Source organism: Lissotriton helveticus, chromosome 5_1 (genome assembly GCF_964261635.1).
Source record: "Lissotriton helveticus chromosome 5_1, aLisHel1.1, whole genome shotgun sequence".
Lineage (NCBI taxonomy): Eukaryota > Metazoa > Chordata > Amphibia > Caudata > Salamandridae > Lissotriton > Lissotriton helveticus.
The window spans coordinates 181,317,109-181,341,603 of record NC_136065.1 but is presented as its reverse complement, the minus strand read 5'-3'; the positions used below and the strand labels follow the sequence as shown (position 1 = coordinate 181,341,603).

Here is a 24,495-nt window from a genome sequence, read left to right as displayed (position 1 = left end):
TGCAGGCTGCGAGACAAGGGGCCCGATGTAGATAATCAGCATTTACCGATTCTAAAATACCGAATTATACAGATTCGGTATTTTAGAATCGGTAAATGCTATTTAGGTATCCAATCGGTAAATGTTACCGAATCTGTAAAATTCTGTTAATACCGAATCGGTATGGTATTCCCCATTCATTCCTATTGGCCTTAAGGCCCATAGGAATGAATGGGAATTACCGAATGGGTAAATACCGATTCGGTAAAAGGGGGCAAACATTGAAGGGTGGCAGGGTGTCACTTTGACACCCTGTTGAACCCCTGAATTGTGTATGGGTGCACATGTGGCACACATACATGCCCTAAGGGCATGTATGTCTGCCACATGGCACTGTTATTATTTGCATAAATTAGAATTTATAGGGTTTTCCAAATTTACCACCAACTTGTAGTTGGTGGTAAATTACGAATCCTAAAATGGGAAAATCACTCATTTGAGTGCTCCCTACATATCAGGATTCGGTAATTTACTGAATCGGTATTTAAGACTTCGGTAATTTACCGATTCCTTAAATTACCGATTCGGTAAATTACCGAATCCTTAATTTAAGCCGCTACATATGAAAAGCCTAATTCCGGTTGTAACGGCCGAAATTCGGTAATTTCGGCCGTTACCGACTGGAATTAGGCTTCCTATATCTGGCCCAAGGTGCTCTAAAAAATTAAAACGCAACGTGACACATACCCTGTTTGCCTTGTCCCCTAACACTGTATGTAATCTTTGTAAGCCCCCCTTTCTCTAGGCCTTACAGCCCTAAGGCAGTGTGCATTATATTACAATGTAAAGACATATCTGCATGAGCATATATGACACTGTGCTGACCAGTTCAGTTACTGACAGTACAAGTGAACAGGGAAGACATCTTAAGGTATGTACTGGGCACTGATCAAAACGAGTTTCCCAGCTATATAATGGCTTCACTGAAAACTATGGCATTTGGTATCAAACTCATAATAATAAACCCACACTGATTCCAGTGATGGATGTATTAATACATGCAACGAAAGGGCACCTTACAGGTAACCTGGCTAAATCCACTGCTTAGCGCCAAGACACCCCTGGGTATTCGCGCGCTTAATACATTTATTAACATAACTTAACATAACCCCAGAAAACCTACCGATCTCTAGTATATTGGCTGACTGGTCCTGTCCAGCGTGTTACCACAGACATGTTTCTGAACCCCTGGAGGTGAGAACCCATGCTCCCTGAGGTTAGTAGCAATGTCTGTTCTGGCAGGAGGTGTCATCACCTCCTCCAAGCAGGATGGCTAGTAATTAGCATATCAAAGCAGGAGGCTTTAAAGGCCTCCACCACCTTTGATATGCCACCTTGGCTTCCCCCAGACAAAGGAAATGCCACCCCTTGCACAGAGCCCATTTGGTACCAGGACAGGTGGGAAAATTAGTTAGTCAGGAAGTGTGTTCACCCTCAGGCTAGTACCACCCCTAAGGTGGGCTACCTGTAGTGAACACAACTAGGAAATTTCCACCATCTTGGTTGTTGATGGAATTAGGTCCTAGGGGTCATGGATATCCCCCACTTTCCACAGGTTATATAGAGGGTGCAGTCACCATAAAGGTATGTAGCCCATTGGCTACTACTTGACACTCCCTGTAACACCTGTAAATACAGTATTTGGGTGGCACCCCTGAAGCCAGGACTGGAGATTCGATGGGCACAGAGAAGGGGTGGACAAAGAAGTTTACTGACCAGAGAGAGGCTGGCAGGGTTGACTTGGTGTCAACCCTGCCAGCCTCCCTGCTGCACCTGCCCCTTGTGGAGAAACTGACTCATCATGCCACCTTGCAGACTCAAAGAAATCTGGAGGGCTGCCAGTGTTTCACAAATCGCCAGAGAATTCCCTTGAAGTTGAGTGACTACATGCCTGCAACTGCAGGCACCAAAGAAGCAAGGCCCGGTTCACCGTTCGGCAGCTTACTGGTACTACAGAGGCAGCTGCCACCCAGGATAGGTCATCATGCTCCCACAGGTCAGATCCATTCTCCGTCCAAGTGCAAATACTAACTGAAGCTGCACAGAAACAATACCCGGGGAACCTGACCCCTTGTCCAGCCCAGACACCAAAGCCAATGAAGACCGACGTGCATGTTGAGGGACTTCAGGGACAGTGAGACCCACAACGAAAGTGGCCCAGCTGTGCTGTGGCCCCTTTTCTGCAGATCAAAGACAGAGTGAGCCTCCAACCACCCGACACCTCAAAGCACATCTATACCTGCGCCCCACAGCCAGACTTCGAGGGAGGTGACAGTGCTATTGGGGTCCGAAGACCCTCAAACGCTAAGCCCATCCCTGGTTTTGCCTAGGCTGGACACCCAGTTGCCGCCTACAGTCTCTTCGTGCAGGCCCCCTCACTGCGAGTGTCTCTTACAGCATGGATCCCAGGTCGAAAGACCCCACTGTACCCTAACTCTACAGCCCAAGGAGAAGTGGACAAAAAGTGTCCCTAAGTGCCTGCAAATCTTAAGGACTGAGAAACCCCCTGTGGGTTCACCCAGACCGGTCCCCCAGTCTAAGCGGGCAGCCACTTTTCAACTAGACCGTTCCCCATTGAGGTGAACGGGGCACCCAACACTGATAAACACTAGTACCACCTGAGGTGACATGTTGCCTAGGACCTTGTCCCATACTCACCTTAAGTCCAGGAGAAGGGTCCTGTAAGTCACTGACGAGTGCCCCAATGCAATTTATGTTTTCCCCCCCAAAGGATAATATTACCGCTCCAGAAATTGCACTGTGTGAACTTTTAAAATCTGTAAAAATTCATATCTTGAAAAGCACTTACCTGATTCTGATGATCTTGGTATTTAAATCAATATAAAATAGGTATTATTTTTATAAATTGGTGCTGGATTTAATTATTGAGTGTGTGTCTCAACTACTGCTTTTGTGTGTGAAATGAATGCTTAGCACTACCCTCTGATAAGCCTAAATGCTAACCCACACTACTACAAAAGAGAACATTTGTGCTATCGTTTGTGCCTCTCTAAACCAATTGGGGTTTGCCTGGACTCTTTACACAGAGTACCTCATTTTGGTTCACTACGTAAAGAGCCAGCTTCCTAAGTCCACAACATCTCTTAAATATAGTGTTATCCAGATCTACTCCGAAGTTAAGGTATACTGATGGAGAACTATGGTAGGCATTGACTTTAACACCGTAGCTGCTTCAGATGTTCCTCTGCTGTGCTCGGCCCTAATAGAAATGGGTGTGGTCATGACGAGCTCAGCTCGTAATGAGCACACGAGAGGTGTACCTCATGACAAGCTGAGCTCGTCATGAGCACCGAAGGGGTTAATGGGGCAAACAGAACAATGGCTAAAATCCCCTTTAACTATGGTTGGCAGAATCACTCTTGGCATGCCAAAATATTTATCGTACTTAACAACATTCCCATACATTCACCTGCATACATTTTGTGCCACATTTCAGTCTATGTTGACCAGCCCAAAATGGGCAGACAAATAGCCTAGGTTCAAATGGTCTACATTTGTTCTCCTGTTTCAGGAAGGCATACTTAAAGTGCCAGACCAACTCCTTTACTATAATTGCACTAAGGCACCGTTAGCTCCTTACTGACACCACCTTTTCCAGTCTCAACAGCAAACAGTCATGGAGACGGATATAGCTGATCCCAAATCCTTCCATACCAGGCTTTTTTTTTAAGGTTTATATACTGCAAACTAGACCCAAAGGTGTCAGGGTGGTTTACATGAGCACCAGTTGCGTTACAGATGGATACATTCATTTTTTTATCCAAGGAGAGATGAAGTGATTTGCCCAGAATCACAGGATGTTGAACACCCCTGCAAAGACTCGAATTCAGTTACCCAGCTTCGAGGTTGACCGCTCTAGCCATTAGGACACATCCTCTCCCCACTTTGACAGATGTTGCCCCAATCCCTCCAGACACTGAACCCTGTCCCATAGTTAAAGCATAGCACTGCTTTACAAAATATTCAGAAATACAGCAACTGTACTCACCCTATTTACCCCTTAACAGCCCCCACCAGCAGAACCTACAGTTACTGTCATCTCACATACAGAGGGGCTTGTATGTCATTACAACGTGGGCTTTTACCCCGCATGCCATTAAAACGCGGGGATTACAACGAAAGTCGTTACAACGACTTTCGCTGGAGGGCGCTGGATAGTGGAATAGTTTAATTTTCTATTCCAACTCCAGCCCACATTGACAGTAGGGAAGGTGTTGGATAGAAGCGGCCATCTTGTGTGTGGGGCGGATCGTCAGCGCTCTAGTTGCATGTAAAAGGGCTGTCCATGTCTTCGCGCAGCGAACGCGCACTGTGGGCGCGCCTGACTCGCGCCGGAGTCGAGCCAGAGTCAGGCCCGTCTACGCCCGTCCACGCCAGGACGGGCCAAGGGACATTGGACCTGGCCCCGCTTCCTGTCAACTCTGTGCACCGAGGAGTCAGATACACTTATACCGGTGAGGAGCTAGAACAGCTTAACTACCATCATTCGGTACAGTGCTCTACATGTATACTGCCAGCGCACAATTTTAAATGTACGCACTGCGACTTCCTCACAGGTCGAATGACAATGTGCAAACAAATGAAAGCACGACATAAACGTGGTAAACCGAGGGCCAGATCTAAGGCAGGCACTACTCCCTCTCCCCCCACAAAACTACAGTTCTGGAGTGTGAACTGTAGGTCGCTTCCAAAACACTCGACCAATATTTATGACCTTATAATTGACGAAAACCCAGATGCCATGTTCCTTACAGAAACCTGGCTTCATGAGAGCTCGGGGCCTGATATCGCTACGGCGATTCCTGACGGATATAAACTGGTCAAAAAAGACAGAGACACGGGTAAAGGAGGTGGGATTGCTATAATTTTTAAGTCTAACTACACATGCACTCTCGACGCTTTTCCCATGCCTGGATGTGAAGCTGGACTTTTTAAGCTTGCTATTAGCCCCCAGTTCACACTGTCTGGTCTTCTGATCTATTGTCCCCCCGGTAATGCTACAACTTGGACTAATTCTTTTGCAGACATCATTGCGCCTCTTTCTCTGAAAGCGGCCAACTTTTCCATTCTTGGCGACTTGAATCTCCATCTAGAAGATGGTCAATGTAATGTCAGCAAACAGTTTCTGTCTGAACTGGAAGCTTTAAATATTTTACTCTGTAATTCTGGGCCTACACATTCTGCTGGCCATCTATTGGACCCCGTCCTCTCCAATCTCTCCTTTGAATGCTCCCTTCCCGCCTGTCTTTTAGAATGGTCTGACCACTATGCTGTACATTTTGCCTTATCTCAGACTAAAATTCCAACTAACAACAGTAGTAATCAGGATGTGTTTATACGTCGCTGGCACAAACTTAATATCAATGATCTCAATGCACGTTTATTGAATACGCTTCCTACCTCCAACACATCCACATCTGTCTTAAATTCTGAGGTATTCAATTGGCTCAATTCCACCATAAATGAACTTCTTCCACTGACTCTTAAAAACTCTTCATCTCACCGTTCTCCCGCACCTTGGTTTTCCGAAGATCTTAAACGCATGAGATCGAGTTGTAAAACCCTGGAGAGAAAATGGAGACGCTCTTATTCCGCTTCCCGTAAAACAGCCTATAAGGAAGCCCTTAGGGACTACCACCACCATTGTAAAGTGGCCAGAGCCGCACACGTCTCGAACACAGTCACTAATGCCCAAAACTGTCCCCGTACTCTCTTCTTGGTCGTGAAGAAACTTACTGGAGCAGATGTAGTCCCTGCCCCTCCCGCCCTGGATGAGGTTCAATGCAACTCGGTTGCAGAATTTTTTATATCTAAAATAGAACGTATCTACGACTCATTAAGTCCCTCTACATCTGATGATACGCTTCAGCTGGACCTCACCCAAACTCCAGTTGCCCCGTTCATTACGAGGACGAAATTGGCAAATTGGTCACCTTTTGATGATGTCTCCTTTTCCCTCTGCCTTAACAGTATTAAGTCCGGATCCCCCCGGGATCCGTTACCTGCCAAAATTCTAAAACTACTTGAATTCAGCTCACGTCAAGTATTAATAAAACTTCTTAACTCTTCATTAACTGAGTCATTTGTCCCTCAGGAATGGAAGCATGCAATGATAATGTCCTTATTGAAAAAGGCTGGAGCAGACACTGCCAACTTGTCTAACTTTAGACCAATTTCTCTGCTTCCTATCCTATCAAAGATCCTGGAAAGGCATATCAATACACAACTCACACATCTAGTGGAGAGCACTGGCTTTTTACATCCGTCCCAGTCAGGCTTTAGAGCCCATCATTCGACTGAAACCACACTCCTAGGAGTTACCGAGAGCATACGGCACAGTGTCGATCGCGGAGAAACATCCGCTCTTATCCTTCTCGATCTAAGTGCGGCGTTCGACACTGTGTCTCACTCCATCCTCCTTGCGACTCTTCGGTCCCTAGGAGTAGATGGTGCGGCTCTTGCCTGGATAGCCTCTTTTCTAAGAGACCGCACTTTCCAGGTGTTTTCTGCCTCTGCTTCTTCTATAACTTATCCTTCTGCGTACGGTGTGCCTCAGGGGTCAATACTCAGCCCCGTATTATTTAACATTTATGTAAGACCTCTGGCCACTATTGTGGAGGAGGCAGGTCTAACACTGTACTCTTACGCCGACGACTCACAGATCATTTTTTCTCTCTGTAACAAAGAGTGTAATAACACCTCTGCTCTGAAAGAAGGTCTGATCCGTGTCTCGAAATGGATGAAGAGTAATTTTATGAAGATCAACGGTGACAAAACCGAGGTTGTGATACTGGGCAGAAATAAAGACCTCTGGGGCCCCCACCATTGGCCCTGCGACATGGGACCCACCCCGCAACCGGTAACCGTAGTCCGCAACCTCGGGTTTCTCATTGATGAGAAACTCACAATGAGACAGCAGGCGGTAAAGGTGGCATCCATCTGTTTCGCCACCTTAAGATGGCTACAGAAGATCCTGTGGATGTTGCCCCTTACCACACGAAGAACGGTAGTCCAGGCGTTGGTTGTTTCTCGCCTGGACTATGGCAATGTCCTATATTTGGGATCCGATCAAACAACCATAAAAAAACTTCAGGTTGTACAAAACGCTGCTGCCCGTCTTCTCTGCAATGTCCCTAGAAGATCTTCTGCTTCTACAGCGCTTCGTGACCTGCATTGGTTAAAAATTCCTAACAGAATTAAATTCAAAGCTTTGTGTCACGTTTTTAAAATCAAACACGGCTCAGCCCCTAAATACCTCCAGAATTTTATCCAGGCCTATAAGCCCAGTCGAACTTTAAGATCAGCACTTCATGGTGACTTTTCCATTCCCAGATTTAGACTGGCTAAAATGGGAGGTCGTTCCTTTTCCCATTTAGGCCCAAAATTCTGGAACACTCTTCCTGTCTCTTTAAAGACAGAAACTAATCTTTTTCATTTCCGCAAAGGACTTAAAACCTGGCTTTTCCAGCAGTAAATAATGTATAGCCTTGTAAATATCAGCTCGCAAGTCTTTCTTCTTTAGTCTATCCCTGAGCGCCGGGAAACCCACTGCGGGTAGCTGCGCGCTTTAGAAGTTTAAATAAATAAATAAATAAATAAATAGAAAGTTTAACTGTTCCCTATCCAACAGCGCCCTCCAGCGAAAGTCTTTGTAACGACTTTCGTTGTAATCCCTGCGTTGTAATGGCAGTGCGGGGTAATACCCGCATTGTCATGGCTGTTCCCCTACAGAGGGAGCATTTCACTGGTCAAAATATTTCACAATGGCCATTTTCTGTCATTTGAAGATGTTGGGACAGACAGGGGTGCTCCACTAGTTGTTTATCTCCACACGTAGCTGAAAATGATGCTAAAACATCTTCTCAGAGAGTTCCCCTTTGATCCCCCTCAGCTGGCATAGCTTTCATATCACTGCCGCCCCAGGGATAAAGAAATTAAGGCCTCATTTAAATCTTGGTGGTATAGATACTATGATTTAATGGCCATGGAGTATCTATACACCCAAGATTGCGGTCCGCTCTCTAAATTAATATTTGAGCTGACCTCAGGTTTAATCATGGCAGAGAAGACCTCTAATTTCACTCATCTAATTTAGATGGGAGGAATAAGAGATCAGTTTTCACTGCCCGTCACAGCCAGGAAAACCCTAGTGGCATGGGGCAGTGAAAACTGCTAAATGCTCCCCTTGCCGTCAGAGAGGACTGCCATGGTGAAGAGAGAATTTTATTTTTTATTTTCAAAAAGAAAATCCTGCTTCTGGATTTTCTTTTTGAAAAGAAAAAAAAGAAAACAGCTTGGGTCACAGCTCTGTCATGTTGACAGAGCTGTTTACCAACATGTAAGCAGCATTCCCATCTTGATGATCTTTTCTACATTTCCAAACTTGGTGGGTTTTTTGACAGGGGGATGGAGTAACTTACTCCATCTCCCTGACAGAGCAACAGGCTGCACGCCAAGAAGGAATTCAGGCCCTTAGTCTCCAAAATGCATCATAGGTCGGCGAGGGATAATCCCAAAACTCTACTAAGGAATTAGGGGTTGGGTAGGCAGTTAACTGACACACAGTAAAACTACTTTTGCCAGCAAACCCAGAAGATTTCTATACACAGTCGGTACAGAGCAATTCCTTTCAAGTTCTTACTCTTGGTCTACTACACTCTTGCTAGTCTTAGGGAACTGCAACTTCATGCGGACGTGAATGGAGCGCACTCTGGGACATCCTGAGGCTGACTTCCTACACATGGCATGGAGGTGCTCCCACATGACTTAATACTTGACAGAGGTATTTGAGGTTTTATGGGTGCATCTAGCACCGGAGCCATTCATTGCCATCCTAGCGTGTGTATATGAGATTCCCAAGACTGCTCACTGCTATAGCTTTGTTGCTGGCTAAGAAACAGATTGCCATGGGAGGGGCATAGGTCCTCCAACTCCCCAGGCCATGGCGTGGCATACAGAGTTAATAGATTGTTATGTAAATAGTGAGTTGTATGCTCAGTTCCAACATCCCAGTATGTAACCCAGAGACTTTTGGCAACCACTGGAAAGCTTGTTGTCTAGACAATGCTTATCCTCCGCTGTTTAACATAACTAGACCTGATGTTGAGATCCTGTTGGACAAAAGCTCACATATGCATAATGTTGTCTTTCAATTACCTAGGGAGAAAATATGTTTGGCTCTACTATATACAAGTACAGAGATTGGTGTGAGCATAGCTATGCTCTATACAGACTGTCCTCTATTAACTGTACATGAATAATGTAGAATGTTGCTAGTGAATAATGCTAGTTATTCTTGGGTTCTGTACTTTCTTGACAGCGTCTGTGGTCCCACTGCAAGTATGATTTGGTGTTTCCATTGTTACTTCTTTTCTTCTGTTATGTGTGATTATGAAAATGATAAATCAAGGCGTAAACAAAAAGCCTTTCCTATCCCTTTCCCCACCTCCACCATGTGATGCCCCTTGATGTGATCTAATTTTGGGGAACATTCAAACATGGTCACTTTGCAGTAGAAGTCAGTCTTATGCAGGTTATAATTTGTCCCTTCTCTTAGTCACTCTCATTTGTTTTCCTTTAATTTTGTAGGTTTTCTAACCCATGCTCCACCCATACTATCACTGCTTTGGAGAGTAGAATGTCACTTTATCTGCCAAGTGACAGCTCATCTTTGCAACATATGCCCTACATCTTTGCATCACTTTTAACAGTTGAGGCAATGCAGTGGGAAAAAGCCCAGATGCCCACTCCTTCTTAACTTATTTCTACAAGAAAAGGACATGTAAAGCTAAAACTTACATCAGGACCATAGGCAGGTGGTAACTTGCCCACATACAACAGTGACCTATGGATATTTTCCTCCACGATACAGTAGGATTATGGATTCCGGGGTTCTGTCGCCTACAGACAGAATCCCTAGCTCTACTGATTACATATCTATGTCTTACCCCTGATATCTGTTCCCCAAAGTCTCTTAAACGATTAAAAAGTTATACAAGGGATCGGTGTCAGTCGCTCACCTTTCTCGAGGCAGCTGGTGGTTAGGGTTGTGCCTGCAGCGGACACTCAGGCCAAAGAGCTTGCGGGCAGTTCGCTGTATCTTCTGGCGTTGGGTGTCCATGGAGCTCTGCAGCAGCTTGTAGCGGTTCTGCAGGTCCCAGTCATTCCCCCAGTGCTGGTGGATGCTCCCAATGGTGAGGAAGTGGTTGTTCGGTAATCGTTTCATGAATGACTTGAACTCATCTGGTAAAAATACAGCCAACAAACAAAGAAAGGCTTCAGAAAACTCAGTGTTGAGCTCCTTGGAAGAAATGGGGCAGACTTCTGAACACTGTTTAGAGAGTGCCATCCTGCCCTAGCACTAGATACAGTGAGCAAACACTGAAAGACTATGAGACAACTGTAGTAAAGCGAGAGAGTGAATGCATTAGGGTGTAAAAGGGGACAACTAAAACTCGCTAGAAAAAAGGCCCTGATCTTAAACAAAGTGGACACAGGGGAACAGAGTAAGAAATACTGTGAATTGTGGTAACCATTATATAAGTTAATTAAATGCTAAAAAACAATAGTTTTCTTTGATCTTAAAAACAAATTAATTGAAGATGAACTGTCATTTATAATAAGATACATAGAACCCTTGTGTAGTAGCCACACACATGCCTCTCATGCTTTGATCTTCAGATTTACACAAAACCGCCATGAACCCTGGCTCCTCTTCTCCTCCAGCCACATCAAAATGCATGGAGTAAGATCTGATTATTTGTCGTAAATTTAGTCTGACACAGGGAGCAAAATACCACCGATGCAGAAAAGTACACCAAAATGTCAAGTTTAAACATAAAATGGACGGTCCCTACACTCTTAGGATTGGGTGAGAAGGAATTTCTGGCAGTGAGTCAAGGGTCAGCTCACAATTAGCCCACATACACTGGGCTGTCCGGCCCCCATCATAGCAGTAAATGTGATTAAGGTGGGCTGAGACCTATGATGTTAATTTCAGAATCTGGTGGTTTCACGGTTGAGGGAATTCTAGCAATGACCATGGGGTGGAAGTGAGAAACTGTTGCTCTTGCCCACTCTCTTCATGTATTAGCAACAGATGGACCAATGTACTCGTAAATGTAATTGAAATCTACTTTGGTATAGTTTTGGGATTTACTGAGCACAGCAGGTAGCATCTAATGGCCTCTGGGGATTGTTCGATTTGGACCTCAAGAAATGACAAGAGAACTGAGATAATCAACCCTGCTTTGTACAGAATCATTCCAATTAATGTACTAACTAATCCTGGGAAGTAATTAAATCAGGGACCTAATGATGTTGTCTATAATTAAATAAATCAAAATGTTAATTTTCATATATCCAAACCATTATATCTTTAAAAATAATGAAGATTTTTTCAGCAGGGCAAATTTAGATCACATATCATTTATCACATTTTCCTCATTGTTTTTTTAACTCCTTCCGTGCTCATGATGGCTCCTGGCCGTCATTAGTCAAAGTAGGCGTGTGCTCATGAGGGCCGGGAGCCGTCCGAACGTTGCCGCTCCGCCCATGAGCTGTTAGGTCCCCACCTGTGCGAGAGAATTACTCAGAGGGCGGAGTTCGGACGGCTCCCAGCCGTCATGATTACACGCCCACCGTGATTTATGATGGCCAGGAGCCGGTCTGAGTACGGGAGTGCCACACCCAGCCCTGCCGCCCCTCGCACAGCGGCGGAATTGGCCCCGCGGCGAATCCTACACTGACTTTTAATCTTCATCTGCCTTTCTCTTGCACCCCAAATTCCTCAATGAGGTTTTCTCCTGGGGCTTCAATGCTCCTTTCCCCTGCTTTTTAATATTAAGATTTAAGTGTCAATGTTCATGTTGCAGTTGCTCCTTTAAATGTGATATAGCTTTTCGCTTTATGATTGAAATGCATGTATTTTTCATAAATAAATAAAATGGGACTTACTGTTTTGTGTTTGCCACCATGAGACTTAATACTGAGTGATGCTGCCAATTACCATGCACAGTGTAATTTGGGCATGATTCATAATTATGAAATTGATAATCAAATATTGATGATATTCTTACTTTGAATTAATGACATACTGGTTATAATTTCGAATGTTAAGTAAACTGGTAATGAATAGAAAAGACATTGTAGCAGAAACAAGACTACCCGTCATGAATTGGGTGGCCCGCTTCCATTATTACGATGCCACCGCATTCACAGCACTCAGAAAGTGTTTTTTCCAATTGCAGCTTCTACTGCAGGGCTGCAGCACATGCTGCAATAGAAAAAATATACTTTTAAAACATCCATGCACTTCTATGTCAGGCACCATAGCGGAGGCCCATGGGGGACAGGGGCACTTCTAATGGCCCCCAAAGTCACTTTTTGACAGCCTTTCCATGTCAGAAAGGCCAACATGGAAAGGATGTCGGAAAAGCACATCATAATCCCAACTGCGTTGCCTGAGTAGGCACCGCTGCCATGTGGCGATTATCTGTCCGATTGACTCCCTGATGGGATATCCGATCCCGTCAGAGGCGTTGGTCTTTCCCCCAGGCCACAGCGGTCTGACAGACCGCATCGTAATGCACAGGTCGCCCAATGAGTCTGATTGTCGGATGGACCGCCACAAACAACCTGTTGGTGGCGATCCGCCCGACATCGTTATAGGCCCCCACGTTGGAGATAGGTTGGTTAATCCTGATTGGTGGATTAATCGGGACTTAAACATAAATGTGTGATTATATGTGTAAATGTCAAAAGTGTAAACCTAACTGAGGAGCAATGTAGCGGTGTCCTTTAAAGGGATTAATGCCAAGCATGCCTGAAATATACCAGGAAACATTTATCAAGGATTTTTGTTACCTACAGCGATATTCTGCCACATTTTAATTAGGCCTGGGCGAAATATTAATTACGCCAGAGTAACTGTAGTAATTTGGGTAATTTCATGTTAATTTTATGATGAAAAATTACAGAAAACTATACAATTATGCCCATTTATGTATTTATGAGTAATTTGGCACAAACACCCTACCACGAAAGCACTGAAACAATGAATTTTATGGGAGTGAGGGGTTACTGTCTGCTGCTGTTCATGTTCTGTTTCATTTTGCTTTAGTTTCTTAGAGCAAAATGCATCCTCAGTTCAGTCTTTGGATGTGAGGGTACATTTTGTGCTACGAAAATAGAGGTAAATGATGGATTATGCTCCCCGCGTAATCCCATGTAATCTGGCGTCATTTTTCTGTAATTTCACATAATTATGCTACAGCAATTTTCGCTAGTTTCACTATGTTTCGCCCACCCTTAATTTTGATCTTTTCCCAGAGTTTTGAAGAGCAACGGAAGGAAACATCGGGACTATTTAGACATTGTCAGGCTGCATTCTACTTCTCGAGGACAGTGAAAGGATGTATTTCACTGTCCTGGAAGACTAAAACCTACCATATTTAAAGTTCTACAGTAAGCATGCCCAGATCTCTGTGCCTTTAGAGGAGCCACCACCATATTCAATGCTCTCATACAGTAACATTTTTTGTTTCTCAAAAACAAACTTTCAAAGCTGAAGTTTATTTTAGAAATGCAAAAAAATAAAAGAATCATGACACATCCTTTTTTGGCCAGTACCTACCTAGGCTGTTTATGGACCCCTTAAGATCCCTACTATGAGTGGTCCAGTTAATTGTGATATGTCAAGTAACTTCTGTTACCGCACATATAGCAATTATGAGTTTTGTGATCAATACACCAGGTCAAACCTGACAATATTTATTGGGGTAAAAATTACTGGTATTTACTTGGACATGTGGATTTTGCCCTGGTAAGCACCACAATCTGCTTGTTATTCCACAAAAATTCATAATTGCGTGGTATTTATCATACCTGATAAATTACTACTCAGCAGGGTTGGATTTTATCAGGGGCGATAATTATCATACCAATTACCAAGCCACTCATAATGAGGGTCATAGTGTCAGACCTGGAATCAGAAAGCACAGCAGGCATCAGTCTCACCCCCTCGGAGACAAATGTCATACAATTATTCTAACACAAGAAACAACACTGAATATTTATCGTCAGCAAACTTAGCGCAAGACTCGCTGATTGCTTTGGGAAAAACATTGCACAGAGGTAAGGAAACCCATTTTAACAGGGCTGGCTTTAAACTGAGCTAACACATTTTTAAAGCCAAAGAAAATAAAAAAGATCCAATTAAATTTTTTCCTACTTTTTGGCAACTCTAACAACATACAAGCAAATCCAAGCCTAACTCAGAGAACACATAGACTACACATTGTTTAATTTTATTTAAAAGGTATACTATAACCTTGATTCAGACTTTTATTCATAAAGCCTGTCTTGCTCCCCTTAAAGAGACGTTCATGGCACAGCTCGAATCGTTTCTGGGAACAAATGGTTGAACCATATCACCCACTACTTCCCATGGATAGCAAACCCTCTACAAATTAGGCTACTATGTTCACAAACCCCCACAAGCTCAGCACTTGTCCAAAAAGTGTATTATTCCAAGAGGATGGAGAGTATTCTGTGGCCGTGTACCTCCAATACTTTGCCCTTCGACACAAGATAAAAACAAACCCTGAAAATGCATTCTTCGAATGTTCTCCTCAAGTCTGGAATGCCATCCCAACCTCTGTTTGCACCATTTCCTCCATTATTTTCTTATGAAATAACAACTATTCAATTAACATTTTCCTGGATAATCCTAATTGGATCCACCTTGACCTGACCTATATATCCTTTGCGTAATACATATTGTCACTGTTGTTGTTCCCATTGGCCTTTTATGTTCTAAAGGCGACTTATATATAAATAAACAATCACACAAAAAAAATACATAAATAAGTACATGTATACATGTCTACTTTGATGTTCGTACCTGAATTTTCAAAATCTTTGTAGGCGTCAGTCCAGGTCTTCCCCATGTTGGCCAGGGTATACTCCATGATCTGTATGTCCGTGATGGGGCAGTTGCATTGTGGGTATTCTTCGGCACACTGGCACACGCACTGGCTGCTGCGACAGATGTACTCCCCCTCGCCATTGCACATAATATAGCTCAAGGCCGATTGGACAAATTTCTCCTGCAAATATTGTGGAAAGATGATTTGGAGACCTGGGTAGAATAAGACAGAAAGAGTGCAGGAGGAAGGTCAACAAAGCAGTTTGACAGAGTTTGGAAAGCAATTTAGCGGAATGAGTTTTCTTTCCAACTGTCAGGATCAAAAATCCCAGGGTGGAAGATTGATGCCTGGAGCCTACAAACTCTATTGAGCGGTAATGGTGCGCTTTCTGCTTCACTGTGGGAAGAGGCAGTCTGTGTACCTTCCTTTCATCTGCAGAACTTACTGTCCCCCTAGTAGTGGAAGAGAACATTGTGCATTCTTTGCAAAGACACATGCAGTTTTCATGAATAAAGTAATATTTACACCTACGATCGCACTGGATTATTAAAAAACAGGAGCCTGCGAGGGGTGACTGACAGAACAAGGATAAATGAAAGCGAACCTGCAGTAACTGAACTGAGAAAGAATGGGCAGAAAGGCAGCCTGGGGAGCGGAAGCGATAAGATTGCCAGGTGACTCCATGTCATCAGGGTCACTATGGGCCACATGTATCAAAAAAGCATTTTTGTAATTACCAAGTAGCGATTTTTACTGAATCACAATTTGGTAATCGCAAAATGCAGTGTATCTAAGGAATCGCCAAAGATTTAGCTATTCCTTAATATTACCAAATAACAATTCGCTAAGTAGGTAATTGCTATTAGGTAATACTACTTCATTCGTTTGATTGGCCTAAAGGCCCTTAGATGCGAATGGTTTTGCATTAGCTAATTTGTGATGACCTAATTTGTAATCGCAAATTAGGCAATACCAAGTCAAGGTTGCCAGGTGGCCTAAGGCCCCCCTGAAGCACACAAAAAAAAAAGTGCACTTGTAAAAGCGCACACATATCCTAGGGGTATGTGTGCGCTACAAGGCGCTTTCAAAAATGCATTTATATGCATTTTTCAAAATTAGCACATGGTTACCATCGACTTGAAGTCCATACTGATAGCATTTTCCTAAATGCACAGTTTGCATTTAGAAAATGCTTAGTACATGTGCTAAGGGGATCGCAAATTGAGATTTCCTATTTGTAGTCTCAATTTTCGGTAATCGATATTTTTGCGATTACCTAAAATTGCAACTACCAAGCCTTTCATACATCTTGAAAGGCTATTTTGCATTCGCAAATTGCCAATATTACTGATTCGCAACATTGGCGAATGCAAAACTGTTTGATACAAGTGACCTTTGATTTTTACTTTGTGGTTTCTTTTACAAATCTTATATATTCTGTGAGCTGTATTTCTGGGTCACCTCATTGGAACCAATTTGTGTAAGGTTGTAGTTTAGAATGGGTTGTAGAAGGAAAAAAAAACAAGTTCTGCTATTGATGGCTATATTAAGCCATCTGTTTACATTGGCACAGAGAAGGATGGGAATGTATTAACTAAAATGACTGGGCTATAAGAGGTGACATCAAACGTGCTTGAAATCCAGCCAGGGTGGTTCTAGGGCAATCAGAGGTTATTGGTCTCCAATGGTCTCTGTACCATGGTACCTCAAAATGGGGGCGAAGTATCCCTTTTAGCACTTGACACTTGGAGCAGTGAAGCATGGGAGCCCAAAGCTGAATCAGCGAGATGATATGAGCTAGAAATTCAGGGCTTCATTTATGGCATATTGGTATATGACAGCACAGCAAGGCAACTTCGTGCAATACCCAATGCCAAAGGGAAGGGGCACAAATGCACCGTATTTAAGCAATATGGTGTTCTGCCTGCGCTGGATATACAGACATATAATATCCCAACTGGTATTATTCAAAGGCAATTAGAAATATGTATACAACATTATCAAAAGGAAATAAAGAGACTCATATTTGGTTATTACATGTGCTCAGGGCATCATTTTATGTAGGAATATAAAGAAAGTGAAGGAAAACAAGGCAATTGGCAGTTGTAACAGCACTGCACTTAAGTAATTAAAATAATGGATAACAACCCAAATTGTACTTGGTGCTAGGTGTGGGTGAGTGAAGAACACGGTAGCGGCGCAAGTGACAATGTGATCAGCAGGGACGGCGCGAAGTGACTGGTGCAGAAATATATACAGTGATTAAATGACGACAAAAGATGTCAGGTGGCTTGGAGAGTGCAGTTCTATGTGTCTTGTTTATAAATCACTTTATATGAAGCGCCTATGGTCGCGCTGTACGGTCGACGGCGTTTCGATCAACTTGAATCGGGATCTTCTTCAGAACTGGGTTGGTTGCAGTGCGGGAGATCCGTGTAAATCTGGGGAGTCCGTGGCGGCAATCACGGGAGAGCCGGAGGGCTAGGGGGATGACTCCAGGGTACCAAGGATTGCTAAGAGAAGGCGCAATCGGGGGATCAATAATGAAACCGGCATGGGTCTGGTGGAGGAAATGGATCCGATGAGCAGTTAATGTACCGATCAAGCACGTGTAGCGGTCCTGTGGAGAATCAATCTCAGGGAGCAAACGAGCGGCGTGGCGATCAGTCCGGTGTTGTGTTGCCTGCGCTGGAGCCATTTTGGAAGGCAAGCACCAACGTAGGGAAGCATGTGCTATGGTGCAAGGTTGCCTCTGTTGCAGGCAGGATTGTTTTGTTGCAGAAAGTGGAATCTTCCTGCACAAAAACAATCCTACAAGATGTTTTCCTCTTTCTATGTGTGCATAATAAGGCACACATGGAAAAGGAAAAAAACATCATTACGCCTCACCTCATGATGCATACGGATGTGACGGTTAGACAGGTTTACATCACTTTGTAAATCTGGGGCAGGCTCAAATTTCTTGGGTTTTGCATAGGAAAACTTACCCCAACTCTCATGGAAAGCTCCTGGGTGCAGAGTTAGGCAACACAGCGATTTGCAGTGCGTTGCATTACTCATGATTGATTATGCCACTCAAAACCATGCAGGGTGTCTTTGCGTGGCGGCATAAATCTTTGTGAGAGGCCTCCGTCATGCATGTACCAGTTTACTTGGTGCAAAAGTGATACAGTGCTCTCAAAAATAAGCCCCTCAGTTCTCAGCAACATTAAAAATAACAGTAAATACATAATTTTGCTGTCAGTAAAGTACTTAGGGCAGATGTACAAAGCAAACAGTCCAGTTCCCAGAATCGGACCATTTGCAACAGTATGAACGCTTTTTACAATGTACAAAATAAAAATTTGGATTTGGCAGCTTCTTACTGAATCGCAATTTGCATTTGCATCCAAATACCAATTTGGTATTTGGAAGGGATAGTCTCTTCCAAATACTGAAAATGTATGTTATGTATTAAGGTTTTGCGACCAAATTCTTGTCACAAAACAGTAATACTTTAACACCAGTGTAAAACCGATGGTAACCCATTCACATAGGGGAAGGGTTCCCCTGCATGCCCCTTCCCCTATGAGAATGTTTAATAAAATGCTTTAGGAGAACGCATTGGTCCCAAGGACCACTGCCTACTCATAGAAAATAGAACGGCAAAGTTTCATTTTTTTCTTTAAAACATATCCCATTTTAAGGGCTGCATTAAAAAAAGATTTCTTTATTAAAAAGTGATCACAAACAGGGTAGTCTGCTGACCTCAGCAGGCCACCATCCCTGGGATTGCTGCAATTCTGAATAGGTCGCAAATTGTGACCTACCTCATTAATATGCATGAGGTAGGTCTATCTGCAATGCACTAGGAATCACTAATGAAACGTAGAAGTGTTTTATACATTCAGAATGCCAATTTCCTAATTGCAATTCTGAGAGAATTGCAATTAGAAAATCTGTATTTCTGATCATTGCACGTCTGGCACTAAGCTCTGTGGTTTTTAGAGTTTAAAACGTTGTTGTTACTGAACATTTCACCTAACTATAATGTTGATTTAACCTTTGTATATTCATTGACTTTATGAATGGCTTCCACAACATCACTGAGATGTGGTGTCAGCTAATCAGGTCTCATGTTGAGCTATGTCGGCTTGCAGATCCTCCACGGTGTGAAATGCACAATGTGTATGAGCCTTAATATCTCAAAATGTACTCAATAGATTTACATCTAGTCACAAAATACATGCTGTCAGGAGGACCAAGATCTAGCGCTCTGCCAAATGTGGTGTAAATCCATTTAGATGTTTGTGCTGTAAATGTGTCTAAATGTCCTATCGAAAAATGAATATGGAAACAGGACCCCTCCTTTTTTTGGCCTCCACTGGACAGATCAAATCTTCTAAGAAGGAGCTAAAGAGGGTAAGTCTTTTTCTGTGATTGTTTTGTAAAGATTCATCAAATGCCACCAAAGTGTTAAGGAAACCAAAAACTGCTTTTCCTATGGAAATGTGGTCCTAAGTATAACTACCGAGTGGCACCTGCTACTTGAGAAAAGCTGCTACACCGCCTGCCATCTGGGTAAATTTAGTGCTTTGATTATCTACACTACTTTGGTAATTCTCAGTTGGTTGATTAAATTTCCACATCCAAAAGCGCCCTAAATTCCATATAAGTCATTTTCTGATTTAAAGGGAAATAATTCATCCCAGCACGTTCTATTGTTTTCGTGTTTATTATAAAACATGACATGACACCATATTTCAAGTCATAACTTTGCATAAAATAACATCTCAGCTTAATCTAAGGCACAACACAAACCTGGGGGCAGATTTATGAGGCCCTTGCGCCTCTTTGCGCCGCAATTGCGTCACTTAATGTGACGCAACGGCGGCGCAAACAATGCGCCCTATTTACAACGTGACGCATCTAGGAGATGCGTCACGTTGGAAACCCCTGCGCCATAAGGGGGCGTTCCTGCGCAGGGGGGGCGTTCCTGCGCAAGAACGCCTCCTAAAAGTGGCTGAGTGAAATCTATGAGATTTCACTCAGTCACTTTCTAGGTCAATTCCTTACGCCTGCTTGAAGTAGGCATAAGGGTGACGCACCATGCATTGAAGAGGTGGCCCCTGTGCATTGCAGGAGTCATGTCGCACTTGCGACATGACTCCTGCAATGCGCCGCCCGTACACCGAGAGATGCGTCACGCATCTTCACTGCCTTGCACCATGGTGCGCCGCATTGTAAATGCGGCGCACCATGGGTGGCGGAGCAGTGGCGCACTGTGGCGCACATTAACTGGCGCATCCCTGGGGATGCGCCAGTTAACATAAATCTGCCCTCAAGTATCCAATTAGTTTCGTAACGAAAAAATATATTAAATATCATATATTTTACTTGCATAACATAATACCAACATAACATATCGTGTTACGCTGCTTGTATAACATGTTTCGCGCGCCCAGCCTGAGAAGCTTACATTGAGTACAATCTCATGCCCTTGCCAGCCTCATTGTTGTTCCAGCACGTCGGATACAGCGTGCCCTATGTCCGCCTCGCGCCCTCTGGACACACAGCTGGTTTCACCTTGAGAATTCTGCTTGTCAGAACCTGTCAGCATCTCCGGTGCACGAGACGCCCCACTCCTGCCCTCCGATTGGGCCTTGCGTGAACACTGGCTCCGGAGTCTCGGGGCGGGCAGGCTGGCAGATACAGGAGTTTATGGCTCGAGCGGATGAGCTGAACTGCACCGCAATAAAGGCGAGGAGGTCAAATACCCATCTGTTTGTGCTCCTGTTGCTCAGAATTACAGGACTCGTGTCTGACAGCTTGGTAAAGTGGAATGAAAATAAGGCAATAATTCACGTGGTGGAACGGTGCGGCAAGTGCAGCAGGGCAGTGAGCTCATTCACTGCTCAGGCCAGCGTCCCCGATGGCTCATTTATAACTCAGAGGGTCAGGGTGAGCAGAAGGTGGTTGGCGGACTATCCCTTCCACGGGCCCCAGTAGTTTCAGAATTATGCATTCTAAGTGATAGTAATGACATTTTTTCGCTCTCTCTACCCCCATTCTCTCTCTTTCTTTCTTTCTTTCTTTCTTTCTTTCTTTCTTTCTTTCTTTCTTTCTTTCTTTCTTATTCTCCATTATCTCTCTCGCTCTCTCTCTCTCCCTCTCCCTCTCTCTCTCTCACACACACACTCGGTTTATCAGTCAACCCACAGATTTCTACCTCTCCAAATCATGTTTTTACTATCTCCTCTTCTACCTTTTACTAGCCCTCCTATTTCTCTCTCTTCCTCGTTCTTTCTCCTTTCCTTCCACTCTCTTTCTGCTTCCGCCCATTTCTCTCTCGCTTTTCCCGCCTGCCTGCTCTCTCTATCTCTCTCTCTCCTTCTCTTCTCCCTCAACTCTTTCTCTTTCTTTCTTGTAGCCCCTCTCTCTCTCTCTTTCCCTGCCTTTGTTTGTTTTATTCTTCCTTGGCTATTTATGTTCACTCTCTCTCCTACCCTTCTTTGTTTCTTTTATTTTTCCGTAGATATTTATGTTACGTCCTTTCTCTCCTACCCCATCTTTGCTTCCTTTATTCTTCCTTAGCTATTTATGTTTCTCTCTTTCACAAACCCTGTCTTTGTTTCATTTATTCTTCCTTAGCTATTTATATTTCTCTCTCTCCTACCCTGTCTTTTCTTTTATTCTTCCTTAGTTATTTGTTTTTCTCTCTCCTCCCCTGTCTTTGTTTCTTTTATTCCTCCTTAGCTATTTATGTTTCTCTCTCTCTCTCTCCTACCCTGTCTTGGTTTCTTCTCTCTCTCTCTCTCCCACCTTGTCTTTGTTACTTTTATAGTTTTCGAAATGTCACACTCCCACAGTTTTTTGTACTGAATAAGAGTCTGACTAACATAGCCGGACTGGGAACAGCAACTAGTCCTGGCAGAATGCTGGGTAAATGGGAGGGGGGGAGGGGGGACTGCTAGTGAGAAGCACCACTCCCGCTCTTGTTACAGAGGGCCGAAATTGCAGCCCTGCTGCAATACTGGTCCCCAGTATCAAAACCGCCCCCATGGATACAAAACCGGCCCACCGGTGAAACATCCAGTACCCGCTAGGGCCAGTCCGGCACTGCTGACTAACCTTTAGTCATCTATTAAAATTGTTCTGGACAGATTTTAGGAGCCTTACTGCTATACTATTAATTCAATGTTTTGACTTGCCATTAGAAATGTCTTTGACACATTAGGTGCCATATATAAACAAGCGATATGCCCAAGATCTCTGAAATTCTCATTGAATCTTCAGACTTGAATTAATTTTCCAAATGTTGCAAGTGTACTTCCTGACATGCCTTTCCTTGCAACCAGTGGCGGCTCGCATAGGGCGTGCTGCGGGGGGTGGAGCCGGGGAGGGGCAGGGTGGGGGGTAGTAAACTTGGACATATGACAGAACGTAATAATTACTTTCCTCCGTACAGTCGTATGTCCGAGTTTACTACTCCCTCACCCTGCCCCTCCCCGCCCCTTCCCACCGCCCGCAGCACACCCTATGCGAGCCGCCACTGCTTGCAACCTCCTAAGAACTCATTATGTTCTTCTTAGTCTGCCCCTCCTAAGCTCCTTTTACGGGCCAGCTGTCTGTGCCCTTCCAAAGGGTTTTGCTGATTTTTAAATGGATAAAGGTCAACATAAGTATAAAGTGGATAAGCTATCAATTGTACTAGAGCTTGATATGCAGTGTCTTGGAAGTTTCTAGTCCTCAGCAGGCATACACATTCCCCCTCCTATTCCCCCAACCTGATCCATCAAAACCTTTCAACGTTCAAAATAAGAACCTCTTTGTTGCTTCCCAAAACAGCTTGGAAAGCCCCAAACCTAAGGGAGATTGAGATACTCTCTGGTGTTGGCTCAGAGCTTAATGGGAATTAAAGATTTTTATACCTTGTTACTTGGGCACCATGTACCACTTTCACACTAACAATAAATAGGTTTGTTCCCATTAGGCATATGTTTCTGTATTTTGCAACAATGAGCAGAAATTGGTTAGAAATAAAATACTAGTGGAATTGAACAAGAGCATAGCAGTTATGAATTTGGCAGTGGATTGTTCTCAATTTACCATGAGCACATCAATTCTCACTGTCCTCTCTTCCTTCCATTTCTGTATAAATACAATTTTATATCCAAAGGCAGCCCTGCTGAATAATTATAACATTTGTAAAAATGGACTGTACAAATTGAACATGTAATTGACATCCTGGTGGGGATGATTTTGATCTCGGTGGATATCTTTTTCCAGGGCATAATATCTTGCACCCCTCCCAATGAGGCCAGATTTCCAATACTAAAGGAGATGGCTTTTGTAATTGCATTTGGTCAGTAGAATGCTTTTTGGCTACTGAATGCTGGACTTAAATTTACTTTTATGGTATTGATGATTTTTGTTCATTGGGTGCTAAAGAGTAACAGAACACTTTACAGAGAACATGTTCTTCTGTTAGCACAGACTGAAGGGCTACCATTTTGTTTCAAGCAAAATCTTGTCTTTGAGCCTTACCAATGTGGAAATCACATGCTTGACTGCAGCTAACTATTTCACATGCAATACCGACAAAGATAGGTTAAAAAAAACACAAAAAGACCTATGTTTTTAGGTCGAGCCAGGCAGCGCATGCGCTGCTGCGAGGCATGCAGTTTTGGGGTATGGCTTTGAAGCGGCTCCCACTCTCGGCCCAAATTTTTCATTGGCTTTTGTCATTGTCCTTCGTAAACGCTGGCTTCCGAGCCGTTATTAGCATAGTTATTCCCTCCTTGGTGCCGCCTTGTTTGCATTTGTTACCTCCTATAACGACTGATCCTTTTACTTGTCTTGTTGCCACGCCTGCTTTATCATGGCTGTAAGCACTATTTTGTTTAATGATTTGCCTCTATACCACCCACTACATCGAAGCACACCCCGCTTCAATTTATTTACTAATGGCAGTGCGCTTTAACTATAGTGACCGCGTTTCTTTCTTTCTTTCTTTCTGCAGCACTGTCCGCTTTAAGTTTAGCGGGCGCACATACTTTGTTTTGGTTGATTTCTAGCGCCCATGCAGAGCTTTCACATTCATGTAGGCCGAGCCCCTTTCTTTAGACAAGCTGCGTCTAAAGAAAGGTGTGCGGCTGCTATTAAAGGGAAAGCGTGGCATGTCTACTTTTACAAAAATAAATCTGTTTGTCAAATCGCCCCATGTCGCGATTTAACTTTAATGTTGGCCGCGCCCCTTTCTTTAGACACAGCTTGTTTAAAGAAAGGTTCGCAGTCTCCATGAATGTGAAAGCGCCGCTTGGGCTGTGATAATTTGCAATGCAATAGGTCTCGCATTTGCCAGAGTTTGGGCTATTGCATTGCCAATAACTCAAACTCTCGTAAATACGAGACCTATTGCATTGCAATTGATTGTTTTAAACACGACTTGCTACCACAGTTCACTCACAAAGTTAGTAGGTTTTATTGTTATTCAACTAAGCTGTACCGTTTTTGTTCAACTCAGATG

At 43.6% G+C, this 24,495-nt stretch overlaps 1 protein-coding gene across 1 annotated transcript in view; it reads right to left on the bottom strand.

Annotated features, from left to right (window-relative positions):
* Nucleotides 1-24,495, bottom strand: part of BRINP1 (BMP/retinoic acid inducible neural specific 1) — a 413,405-nt gene that overhangs the window by 15,725 nt on the left and 373,185 nt on the right. The window contains exons 6-7 of the mRNA XM_078641975.1: nt 14,963-15,199; nt 10,080-10,302 (exon numbers count right to left, since the gene is read on the bottom strand). Of these exons, the coding sequence (XP_078498101.1) occupies nt 10,080-10,302; nt 14,963-15,199 (460 nt within the window). The remainder of the gene's footprint in view (nt 1-10,079; nt 10,303-14,962; nt 15,200-24,495) is intronic.